Source organism: Pleurodeles waltl, chromosome 6, assembly GCF_031143425.1.
Source record: "Pleurodeles waltl isolate 20211129_DDA chromosome 6, aPleWal1.hap1.20221129, whole genome shotgun sequence".
NCBI lineage: Eukaryota > Metazoa > Chordata > Amphibia > Caudata > Salamandridae > Pleurodeles > Pleurodeles waltl.
The window spans coordinates 572,170,225-572,183,492 of record NC_090445.1 but is presented as its reverse complement, the minus strand read 5'-3'; the positions used below and the strand labels follow the sequence as shown (position 1 = coordinate 572,183,492).

Genomic DNA, 13,268 nt, shown 5'->3' with positions numbered 1-13,268 from the left:
CTCGTGTGGACTGAAGCGCCTTTGATTGTCTTGCCAAGGGTGTTTTACTCATGTGGACCAAAGCACTTTGATTATCGTGCCAAGGGCGCTTTACTCGTGTGGCTTGAACCGCATTGCTCATTGTGCTAAGGGGCGCTTTACTCATGTGGTCCGAAGCGCATTGCTCGTTGTGCTAAGGGGCGCTTTACTCATGTGCTCCGAAGCGATTTGATCATCGCGCCAAGGCCGCTTTACTCGTTTGGCCTGAAGCAATTTTATCGTCGTGCCAGGAGCGCTTTACTCTTTGGACTGAAAGCGATTTACTCATTGTGCTAAGGGGCGCTTTACTTTTGGAAGTAACAACTTCCTTCAAGATTGGGCTCATCAAGACCTTACCACTAGTACGACCTGCTTGTATCTGAATTCACCATGGAAACAAGGATACTCCGATTTGCTGCGCATCTGCCATGCAGGAAATCTGCTCTTCTTCAGGGGAACCCCCATGAGGACTGACTGCATCGAAGTCTTCAAAATAGTGAGCAATGTGCTTGGGTGTGGCTGGGCTTTATAGGCCTGCCACACCCCAAGATGGCCGCTGCCTCTAGTAACCTGGGAATTGTAATCCATTCATAGAATAGCACTAATAAGTGCATCTTGTCCACCAATGTCCTGACCCTGCAGCTACATGAGCTTTACCACAGGGCAGGCGACGCTGATGACCACTTCTAGAACAAGAGGGGATGACAAGTGGTGCGCATGAAGTGCCGCAAATACACGCAGCGAAGTTTCGGGTGGGACCTGGACCACGCACAGCCTTATTCCTGACACACAGTCATGAGCACTGGGGTCCTGGTTAGCAGGATCCCATTGAGGCAGGCAAAACACACTGACAAATAGGGTGTTAACTATGAGCACTGGGGTCCTGGCTAGCAGGATCCCAGTGAGACAGTAAGAACACACTGACAAACACTCACAAACAGGCCAAAAATGGGGGTAACCATGCTAGAAAGAGGCTACTTTCTCACAATCTGCAACAACCAGAGGCTTCCAGGGATGAAGGTGGCTGCATGTGAAACCAGGGCCGGCTTTAGCTCTGATGGCACCCTATGGTATAGTCTTTTGGCACCCCACCCCATGACCTCCTTCTCGGATTCCCTCACTGCCACCCGGTAAATGTGCCCCTCATCCCTCCATATCCCCCTTTTACATACATTCATTTATTTTAAAGCACTTGTAAAGACTGGCTTTACTAATCCACTCAACTAACCACATAAAATATAGTTCTGTTCTTTGCAGCAGGCATATTAACTCTCTACGCTACGTTATGGAGAGTCAAAGCTGCTGCAAGACAACACTTCCATCTCTCTCCATAGCAGGAACATTTATCACAAGAGGTATCTTGACATTTTAATTGTCTCCTGAAGGCTGGATGCACAAGGAACATTTCAGCAGGTGCTTTTAAATCGCAGGTTTCTAAGTTATTGCTAAACACAGCACCCCCCCTGAGGTCAGTGCCCCCCAATTCAGGACAGCACCCGGTGCGACTGCACCGCCCTAAAGCTGGCCCTGTGTGAAACTAAGGGACTACATGCCATGAACAGATGCTTATCACGTAAGTAAAAATGTCCATCTGTTGAATGTGCAGCTGTAGATACACATACTCTACACATACTGTAAAGCAGTTTTCGCTTAAGAGGTGGCTAGCCGGAGGAAGATGCAGAGAACTGAAAAAGTGTATGTAAGACAGCTTGGCCAAAGTTTGTTTGTTGGTGTACTAAAACAGCTACACAATAGTGCTTAATGAATGTGGGTGGAGTGAACCAAGAAGATGCTTTATATATGTCAGCTATGGGAATGTTGCCAAGGAAAGCCATGGAGCCTTTGTGGGAAGAGTGCGACCTCTGTGGGGGAAGGCAACTGCCTCTTGGCATAGCAAGTTGAATGCAGTTGACCAACCACCTAGCTATGCCTACTTTGTAGAGAGCATGGCCTTGTGTGGTTTAGTGAAAGAGACAAAGAGGAGTCTTGTCTTGCGGAAGCGCTTTGTCCTATTAATGCAGTACAAGAGAGCTCTTTTGACATCTAGTGTGTGAAGAGCCCTCTCTGGCATGGAATCTGGGTGTGGGAAGAACACCAGGTGTTAAATATTTTGATAAATGTGGAAGAAGAATTTCACCTTAGGTAAAAACTTTGGGTTAGTCTTGAGGACAATTCTGTCATTATGAACTTACAAAAATGTTTTCTCATGGGGAAGAGCTTGAAGTTCACTCACTCTCCTGACATGTTATGGCAACTAGGAAGGCCACCTTCCAAGGGGCTCGAAAAGTGGGCCCATTAGTCGAGTTAGGACAATACTGAGGTTCCAGGCAGGGGCCGGGGTACCCTGTTGGGTGGAATAACCCATTTAAGTGCCTCCATAGAAGCCTTGATGACTTTGATTCTGAACAAGGAAGAGTGTTCCCTATTTTAAAGGTAAGCTGCAACTGCAGACAAGTGAAGACGGCTAGAGACGTAGGCAAGGATTGATGTTTGCAGATTAAGTATGGAACAAACTACCTTGGACTGCTGGTTTTAATGGGTCAGTGTGTTTAGGAAGGCAGTAATGGACAAACCTTTTTCATTTGGCTGATTAGCAGGTGTGCATGGTGGCCTCCTTTAGGATGGACATACATTCAGCAGGCAGATTGAGTAGCCACGCTCTAAGACTTCAGGAGCCAAATCACAAGATTGTGCTGCCTGGGGTACGGATGCCTGATGGTACCCTGCTTCTGGGTTAGAAGGTCTGGCTGTTTGGGCAGCTTTTTGTGGGGAACTAGGGACATGTTGAGAAGGGTAGTGAAGCAGGGTTGTCTGGCCCACATGGAAGACATGGGAGAGTGAGGGACATTTACTGAAGTCATGAAGGGAAGGAGTGGGAGAGAAGGAAAAGCAAAAGGCAAATATCCCTGACCATTTTATCCTTAATGCATTGCCCATGGTCAGTAAGGATGGGAACCTGAAGGTGAAGCTTTAGCATTTGGCATTTTCTGTGGTGGGGAGGAGGTCTAAGTCGGGGAATACCCAATGATGGAAGGACTTGCAGGTAGAGTTCTCACTCATTGACTTGTTGCCACATCCTGCTGAGCAGGTCTGCTAAGTCACTGTCTACTCCTGGCAGGTACTCCACCAGTAGATGGATCTTGTGGTGGAGTACCACCTGCCAAATCCCCTGTGCTATTTTCCTGCCATGTTTCTGGAGGCAATACATGGCTGCCATATTGTCTATACTGATGAGAACTAAGCTTTGAAAGCCAATTGGATGGCCAGTAGCTCTAGGTAGGTGGTGTACAACCCCAGTTGGTGAGGTGTCCACATGCCCTTAAAAGTCAAGTCCTGTAGATGAGCTCCCACCCCATGAGGGTAATGTCCGTTGTGATGGTCACTTGTGGAATTGGGTTGAGAAAGGGTCGACCTGCGACAGATTGTTGCTATTCATCCACTGTAGAGAGCAATGGATGCTGGTCCAAATCAACACTAGATGTTCCCAGTGACCCTCCACTTGTGACCAGTATGCAGCCGCGCACTTTTGTAGCTGACACATGTGTAATCTGGCATGGGGAACTACAGCAATTCTCCTTTGGTACCGATCTTGTAGCAAAAACAATTATTACTTCCCCTTGGCTAATTGACGCTGAAGTATGTTTCACAAGTTTAGAGCAGTTGTCTTGCTTTTTCACTGAACATAGCTGCATCTAGTATTACCCCATCACTGGCTGCATCTAGTATTACCCACCCCCCCCCCCCCCCCACCACCTGTTTTCGTATCCAACAATCCAGTCCTACCCTGTAAACAATGGAAAAAAACTCTTTGATTCTTATTTTACAGCAATAAGTGGTGAAAAGTTCTCTGCTGCCAGGGAACAACGTGTACTCTTGCACCACCCTGGTGTGGAAGGCCGTAATATTAACGACAGTTTGGAAACAATACCATTTGGAAATGGTGATGGCAAACCAAGGACGTTTTTGATATATCAGTACTGATGTTGGAGAAGCATTTTGATTCCAAAGTAAATGTGGTTTTGGAGCAACACAACTTTTCTGAAGAACCCAAGGAAAGACTGTGTTTCGAAACTCTGTAGCGTGTACTTGTGACTGTGCTCTACTAACTGATCAGAGACCACTTAGTGAGGTGCACAAATAACATCAGAGTTCAGGAAAAACTATTAACAAACAATCCTGATCCCAAGGAAGCCATTACTATCCTGTTGAGAGGACATATACATGGGTATGCAAGATGCGTGATGATACCAGGTCTGCAATTGATGAACCTATGGCTGTATTTGTTAATACGAATAGTGGATGTGTGAATGAGAGTGTCTGGGCAAGAAAGCTAAAGCCAAAGTAAGAGTGCCTACCCATAAAAGAGAAGTCCAGGATACCAAGTTGAAGTGTTGTTGGTGTGGTAATCCTGACCATTCCTCAGGTAGTATTAACTGTTATGTCAGGAGTCCACTTGCAGGAGATGTGGCAAAAAGGCCGCTATGCTCATGTTTGTAAGGGTGATAAATACCAGCATGTTGATAATGTTTTCTGAGGATTTGAGCAAGATGGTCTTAAATGTAAAGCCTGGTGTGCGTTAGGTGAAATTCAGTTTGATTACCAATGCAGAATGTCACATCAAACTGTATGGTAAAGAGATAATGGTTTTGGTGGATTCAGCAGGGGCGACTGGTGTTCATGGGCAAAATGGGTGTTGCCCTGCCACCCTCGGGGAGAGGCAAGAACAAGGAAATAAAAAGAGAGCCGCTGAAAATAAATCACTGCTCTGAGACAGTGTGCTGAATCTCTTGGGTGAACGCTAGTGAACTTAGCAGGTGTCCTACTACGCAAGTGCCAGCAGGTTGAGTTTTTTTTTTTTACCTGCACGCACAAGCTACAGCAGTAACATCACCAGAGCGGGAGTGCTGGATTAGAAAGCAAGTGATCCTGTTGCTTTTGGAGCGCAGAAACAATGGCCCTGGGAGGAGTTACAAAACTCCATCCACTTCAATGGCTGGGGGTGGGGCAGGCCGATGAGGACAAGGAAAGTGAGTGGCAGTAATCATCACAGGGGGCAGGCTGTAGGAGGGGCCAGGGGGCTGCTGACCTTGCAGTAACAGTACTGCAATTGATTTCACTTGAAAAATAACTTTGTGGAGCTGAGCAGGACAGAGTGCTACTTATCTCGATCGTAGAGGCCCAAGAGAAGGAAGGAACCAGCTGCAGACAACAATTGCACTAGTGGACTAGTGGTAAATGTGCAGTTGAGCTTCTGTATCGGGGCATCCCACCCGACCCTACTCCCTGCTGTCGCAGCAACAGTGGGGTGTGGTTCTTAATGGGCCTCTTCTGTCTGCAGCTCGGCAGACAAAGGCTCATAATGAACTTGGGAGGGTTTACGAGTGAAAGGGTGGGTGGATGGATGGGTGGATAAGTGAAAGGGTGGATAGAGGAGTGAAAGGATTGATTTATGGGTGATGAGTGAAAGGATGGATGGAAGAATGAGTTAAAGGATGGATGGATGAGTGGAAGTGTAAAAGTATGGATGAATGGATGGAGTGAAAATATGGATGGATGAGCGAAAGTATGCATGAGTGAATGATATGTAAAGATGGATAAGTACAACAATGGATGGATGAATGAAAGGCAGGGTAGATAGATATCTGGATGGAAGGATGGATGAGTAAAAGGGTGAATTGAATGACGGATGAATAGATGGATGAGTGAGTGGATGAATGGCTGAGTGAAAGGGTAAATGGAGTGATGTATGATTGGATGGTTGGGTGTAACAGTGGATAGATGGATGAGCCAAAGGGAGAATGATGGATGGATGGATGGAGTGAAAGGATGGCTAGATGGAGCAAAAGGGGGACTGGATGAGCGAAAGGATGGATGGACAATTAATAAGATGGATGAATGAATAAATGAAAGGGGGAGGATAAGTGAAAGGATGGATGATTGAGTGGATGGATTGGTTTGATGGATGGGTGTTCCTTGACCTGTGGCGGCTCTCCTTTATGGGTTCCACGGCTATACTAAACCCGCCTTGTTTTGTGGTCCATTTTTAATGTATCAAGAGTGAATAATTATTTACTCTTGGTGCAATAAATGTAAAATGCAGACCCACTTCAAGGTCCAGCAACAAACTAAGGCAGCTAGTGACATTGTTTAATTGCTGACACAAATGCACGAAGGTGCCTGCCCCATTCCAGCACTGTGAGCATGTCTGTGTGACTATATGTGTGAGTTAAAGTGAGACAGAGTCAGTGGAGAAGTAAGTCAGAGTGAGTGAGAATGAGTGTAGTAAGGACGAGTATGTGTGAGAATGAATGTGAGTGAGGGAGAATGACTGTAACTGAGTGTTACTGTGTGTGAGCTACAGTGAGACTGAGTAATTCAGAATGACTGAGAATGCATGGGACTGAGTGAGATGGAGTGTGACAGAGTAGAATGAGTGAAACTGCGTTAATTAGTGAGACTGAGTGAGTCAAAGTGAGACAGTAAACTTAGGGGGTTATTTACAAGAGGCCTGCGCCGTCATAGCATCACTTTTTTAGACGCTCTGGTGACACAATCCTATCAATCATATCTATGGGGTGATGCAAAGTCACCCTGCATGGCTTTGCATGGCCTCATAAATATGGAGTAAGGCAAGGCAGCGCATAGCGCTGCCTTGCCTTACTCTGTGTCAAGGAGGAATTCCATGGGCCTTGCGATGGGTGCTCTCATTTAAAATCCATGGATTTTTTATGCTGCCCCAGATTTAAAAATTCACGTAAACCTGGGGCAATGCCAAAACGTTACGTCCCCCACCCCGAGCAGGTGTACCGAGGAAAGATGTCTTTAGTTCGCGTTTTTATCTCTTTCCATGTCCACTGCATTCTGCAGCACACATAGAATGAGGACAACGCCTTCATGGATTGTGAACAACACAGACCGAGTGTGCCTGCGTTGCCACTAGGCACCAAATGGTGCACCAGCGCTGGCTAAAAAAAAGGACAGGAATGCACAGTGTCCCGTAGATACGGTGCATTTCTGCCCTTTCGATTTGGCATAGGGCAGCACAGCGAAAAGGCTTGCGGCACTGCTCTATGCCAAATCTTTGCAAATGAGGCCCTTAGTGCAAGAAAGTGTGAGACACCCTTAAAAGAAGAAGCTCACTGGAATTCGACCCAAGGATTACACCTCACCACTTTTAAAGGTCACCACCCGCCACTGGGATTCATGGTCACCCTGTACACTGGTGAGGGACAACAGTTGGAAGAAAGAGTTTGTCTGTGAATGGATTTCTTTATGTCCTCTGGATATAAATCCAATAAGTTATGGAGGTTCTAAGATTGATGTTCTGGGTTATACTGTCATGAGGCTTGACCTTGGTGACAAAGAGACTGTGAGAAAGGTTTATGTGGCCACGTGTGGAGATAATCTGCTGGGACAGATGGGACTGCTGGAACATTTTAGTCTATGGGAAGGACATGGAGGAACACAATAGCACTTTGAAAGCGGCATTGAAAAGGTTAACCAGGGCTGGTCTTAATCTTAAGAAGGAAAAATATAAGTTCTGGGTTATTGGCGTCTCTTATTTGGATCACACCATATAAACTGCAGGTTTCAAGCCATTGTAAGAGTTCGTTAAATCAATTTTGAAGGCACCATCACTGCTAGGGAAAGACAAGGTTACAGCTTCCCTTGGGCTAGCAGAATTTTGTTCTAGGTTTATTCTCAACTTTTCAAGCATAGTTGTTTCCTAAGCAAGGCTCTCATGGGTTGGATACAAATTTGTTTGGATTGATGAATGTAAAGCAGCTTTTGAGTCAACTAAGGGCAGCATTAGCAGGATGCCTACTCTTGGCCATTTTGATGTATTTATCAAAACTATACTAACTACAGATGCAAGTCTCAAGTGCCTTAGTGCTGTTTTGTTTCAAATGGTGGATTGTGAAAAGTGGGTTGTGGCTTTCACTTCCTATTCTCTTAAAGAAGCTGTGGAACATTACTCGGTTATCAAGAGAGCAATATTAGCCTGTATGTGGGTGATTAAACAGTTTAGGTTTTATCTTTGGGGATGCCATTTGTAGTGAGGACCGATCATAGGCCCCCTTGTCAATATATTTTCTACCAGGAAGAATGATGAGGTCACTCCCAGGAGATGGCTAGAAGGGTTAAGTGAATTTATTTTTCAGGTAGAACGTTTCCAGCATGAAAAATAAGGATATAGGTTGTTTGTCTAACCTGCCCAGTGAGAGAGAGGCTTAAGTGCCCACGAGATGTCCTGTTAATTGCACATATGAGGATACCATTAGAGAAAATTAATGAAAATTGGTGCAGAAGGAGGATGCTGAAGCTGTGGTTCTCAAGCAAGTTATTGTGAAGGGGTGGAATGTGTATAAAGATTTCCTTGACAAACTGAAAGGGATTTGGAACATAACATAAGTGAGAAGTTGATTCTGACTGGTAAAGTCAGAGGGACAATGGTGATTACTCCCTGAGGATTAAGAGAAATGATAGTTAATCTGGTGCAAGAGGGTCATCATGGGAGAAGTCTTACTAAAGGCAGAGTGAGAGAATTGTATGCGTGGCCAGGTTTGGACATTCCGGTGTAAGGAACCCTGGAAAAAATTGGAATTGGATTTTGTGGGTCCTTTCCAAGGCCGAACTGGAAATCTAAAGCAGCCCTATCAAATTTTGTCAGACCAGCCCTCATAGGGTGCATAGCAAGCGGGTCTGACTACTCCAGTGAAGCTTGGTGGGTTCTCCCCTACAAGAAAATTTGGGAAATAATGGCAAAAATGGTGCAGTCTACAACACATTCCTCATTATATATTCAATTGTATTTGATTTTAAAGCTTAATAAATGATGACCTTACAGTGCACAAGGATACGGCAATCTTTATTGGGGCTCTTCAATGATTCACCTACCCCCCTCCCCTCCCAGCAATGTTTCTCATCTCTCATAGCCCCACTCTCACATGTATTTCATATATTTTATAGCGCCTCTCTTACCAGCATAGGGTGTTGCAGCACTTTACAGCACACACACATACAGAGACAATGAATCATATATATGTAAATCGGTGTATAGAAAATGTTACGTAAGACAAAGGGTAGAATTCACTTGTCATCCATACTGTTAGGCAATTTTTAAGACTGCTTTTTCCAGGGAAGCATATACTTGTGATTCAGAACGTAACACAAGGGTAGGGTTGACTTTACCAATACCAATTTACTTCTACCCAAAGAAACCCCTTTTTTTTAAACAAAATAAGCTCCTCAAAGACTGGGGAAAAATAACTTTCTTACCTGTGCTATGCAGTTTGCATGCAGCTCTTTGAATGTAGTTCATGGCTCATTGTGCTACATTATGATTGTAACTCATGAACTGCGCAGTAACAAAACAATCTCTGTGACAAAAGCATTATCCCACTGAGCATTGCACATAAAATACTGTTCTTTGATATGCATAGTACACATTCTTTGAAGCAGGCATATTAACCCTCTGCACTACCTTAGATGTGTCAAAACTGCCACTAGACAAAACTCCTATCTCTCTCCAGCAGGTACACTAATCACCAGAGTTATCTTGGTACTTATGTTGTTGCCTGAAAACCGTTGGGTATACAGGGAACTCTGTAGTGTTTTTAAACCTGCTGCACTGCTACAAAAGGAGTCCTCCCCACCCTTCTAGCCTCCTGGGGAAACGGCTGATGCCTGGTCCAGCCAGTCCAGTCTTGGTCCTTTCCTCCTGTTACTTCCAGGAGAATTTTATGTGATATTGTCTGCGGATTATATGTCCAAGTGGGTAGTGACTAAATGTGTGGGTTTGGTTAACACAAATGTTGTGATTGATTTTCTAAAAGAGGAGTTTTCATGAGAAGAGGTTCCCAACTACATTGTGCTGGGACAATGGAGTCAAGTTGATCTCCTATGAGATGCAAGAATTCCTTAGGAGTCTCTCCATTTTGCATCTCAAAACAACTCTGTATTAAAGTACAGATCTTCTACCCTCTAGGTGTGTCAGAAGGGGTAATCAACACCTTAATCCTTGCCTACAGCGCTAATATGTGATATTCCGTGTAATAAAATACAGGTTTATAAGGCATTTACACACCATAATAACAATCCATACTTAGAGGCTTGCTTCCTTTAACATATGCTTTTTACAATAAACAAGTCAGACCTAGTGTCTTTGTCATAACATCTCATAAGAAACACATCAGACCTATGACATTTGACGTAACTTCTTCCAATTAAACTATTAGTCCTAAAGCCTTGAACAGTGCCTTGTTGGCAGAGCCAAATCAGGCATGTTGCATTGAGCATAATTAGTGGAATATAGGCACTTTTTTCAGGAAGCACACACTTTATGCCCATTCAAATGTGTAAGAAAGTAGATCATCATGTGGGCTGAGTCCATAGTGCTTCTTAAAGCTTTGTTCCTATTGATAAAATAAGGTATGTGACAACTGCACTGTCGAGCCAGACTTAAATATGTGTACATAACTGAAGAACAACCCAGGGGATGTAGTAGGTGCAGTGATTTGAACAGCCAAATACCTTTCAATTTATTTAGGGAGATCAACGATAATCATCCTTAAAAGAATATAAAATTCAAATTACATTTCAGTGCCATAAAGGTATTTAAAATACCACAAGGATGGTGAAGTTGTCATACCTAATCAGTTAATATAAATGTATGTAAAGTTAAAAAACGTGATATGGGACGCGTGATGCTAAACATTTTGGAAGTGTTGAACTAAACGTGGTTGGGGAAGTTTCAACAGTCTTTTCTTTCACTTAGTTTTTTGTGTTTATGCTGTAATCATAGAACCATAAATGCCAATAAAAAGAAGTAACAAACAATAATTGGCTGGATCATGCTTGACCCTGGGTAAATTTTAGAAATGGTGATCCAAGCGGCATGACCAGGGTCTGACACAGTGATCTTTTGAATGTGGGTTAAAATTCCTCTGATGTGATGTCGGAATTTGAAGTGTGTGCTTATTATATTAATCCGTTATGTTCCCATTAGCTCTGCTATGGACTTGAAGACGGGTGTAAAGGTTGCCATAAAAAAGCTGAGTCGGCCGTTCCAGTCTGAGATATTTGCCAAGAGAGCTTACCGTGAACTTACACTTCTGAAGCATATGATGCATGAAAATGTGAGTATCCCTCTGCACCATCATGCTGCTCTATCCGTTCTCCTTGGTGAGTGAATACTGATTATGTCCCAACTGCACCTCATAGAAGTGTTTATGTGCCAGCCCTCCCTATGGACATGTCTGCCTATGCTGCCCTCACCCGTGATTGCAGTACTACCCTTAACAGGCAGTTGCATCTACCCTCTGCCACTATGCCTGTTTTGTCCCAAAATGCACAACCTACATTTGGCCACTTCTTAGCTTCCCTCACATTCTCAATGTACCACAGTTTGCCTCAACTTCTCAGCCTCCGTGGCTTGGTTCTTAACCAGACTACTGTGTCAACTTGACCCTTTTACTGCACCATCCTCACTCCTCAGGTACACCACTGTTAAACTGCACAGCCCTACTTTATAGGTTTTGCTTGCACAGCTCTTGCGCTTTGCTTGTGAAATCTCTGGTAAGCAAAAACAAAGCTTAAAACTAGTTTAGAGCCCCCCCATTACATACAGTTAGTTACCACTGGTTGGCTCCAATGTTACTCGTTTGCTTGCTTTTTATTGTTCAGAGCCTCCTCCTCCACTTTTTCCTGGTGCTTTGTGCGTGTCCCTGCCAGGAAGCATGAACCAAGTCCAGCTTCCTGCCTGCCATCATTGTCTATCAACTGGCCACAGGTTCCTGCATGTGCTCTTTTTTTAAACTTTTGCACATGTACTCTAATAGATTATATGTGGCCGCAGTCCCTCTCCCCTGCCGCCTTCTTCTGCTACTGCTCCCTCCTACGTGTTGCTTTGCTATTGCCCCCCTTCTGTTATTTGTTCCCCACCCCATGCCATCCTCCTGCTGTTTGTGGTTTGTTTGCTAGACTCCAACCCACCCTCCTGTTTTCCGTGGTTTGTTCACCCTGACCCTCCTACTGCTGTCTGTGGTTTGTTTGTCATCCCACACCCTCCTCCCTTGTGTTGCTTGCCCCTCTAACTCCTTGCACTGTTTTCAATCGCACAGTAGCACAGGCTGTTGAACAACATGGCTTAAAGGGAAAAAAAGTGGTATGATGTAGTCAACGCTGGCCATGTCGTAGCACTTTTATTATTTACTTTAATCCATGTTGCACAGCAGCTCTTGCTGCTGAGCAACTTGTAAAACAAACACTGACAAAGCCAAAAGATCCTCCATAGGCTAAACCTACAGGCTCTTATCTGGTTAACATATTAAACCTTTAAAGACCCCAAAAACCCCTTTGCTTCCACTGCCACTTTGCACACATAGAAGCAGTTCGTTTGGACTTTATTGGTCTGTTAAAAAAAACCCTCAAAGAAAGATGACCTCACTATTATTTTTGCAGAATTTCAGTATGTAATTGGAGTGTTCAAAATCTAGGTACCGCTGTCTTAAGTACCTCCCCCGTGTGAATCTGTTGCCGGAAAATAAACTTCCTATAACTGGGATGGGTAGTTTGATCATCCCTCACTCTTCCTCTTTGATGTCTGCGCTTCTGTTTAGTATGCCAGATCCTACATCAGTAATTGAACCTCTTATTATTATTTAGGCCTTCCCAATACCCATGCTTTGTGTGAAGATTTTCCTTTGTTTAGCTTAAACAAGGAATACTTCTTTAACCATGAGCACTGAAATGACTTCTGTCTTTGAATTGAGGTCGACAACAGAAGTAAACCCACAGTTTAATCTTTATGCTTGTAAGTGGTGATTATAGTTTGTATTCTTGGGTTAAGGTCTCACATAGAAATATTTTCGAATCACAGTTCTTTTTTTTTAATCCCTGGAACTTTGTGTGTGCTCTTTGGCAAGGATGAGCCTAATGTCCATGATTGGTGAGAAAACATTATCTGTTGTATTGAGCGTTGGGCCACTACACCTCTTAAGCTCTTTAGGGTTTAAAAGGTGGCCAGCCTTGAATCAAGGTTTGAATAACATCTGGTTTATCCGGGAACAGAGAGGAAACATGTGTATTTGACAAACAAGCTCTACTTCTCCTTAACAATAGAAAAAAAGCCTCTTTGACTTAAACCCTGAAACACATGTTCTCATGTACACTGAAAAAAAACAAGGTTCTTGTTACTGTCAATCTGAAACTGTAATGAAAACGTTTCTATTTGTTTTGTTAAAAGGCTG

General features: G+C 43.9%; 1 protein-coding gene across 1 annotated transcript in view; it reads left to right on the top strand.

The window, feature by feature from the left end:
* MAPK13 (mitogen-activated protein kinase 13) overlaps positions 1-13,268 on the top strand; it is a 136,548-nt gene that overhangs the window by 105,809 nt on the left and 17,471 nt on the right. Inside the window, exon 2 of the mRNA XM_069238757.1 lies at positions 11,027-11,156. Coding sequence (XP_069094858.1) covers positions 11,027-11,156 — 130 coding nt within the window. The remainder of the gene's footprint in view (positions 1-11,026; positions 11,157-13,268) is intronic.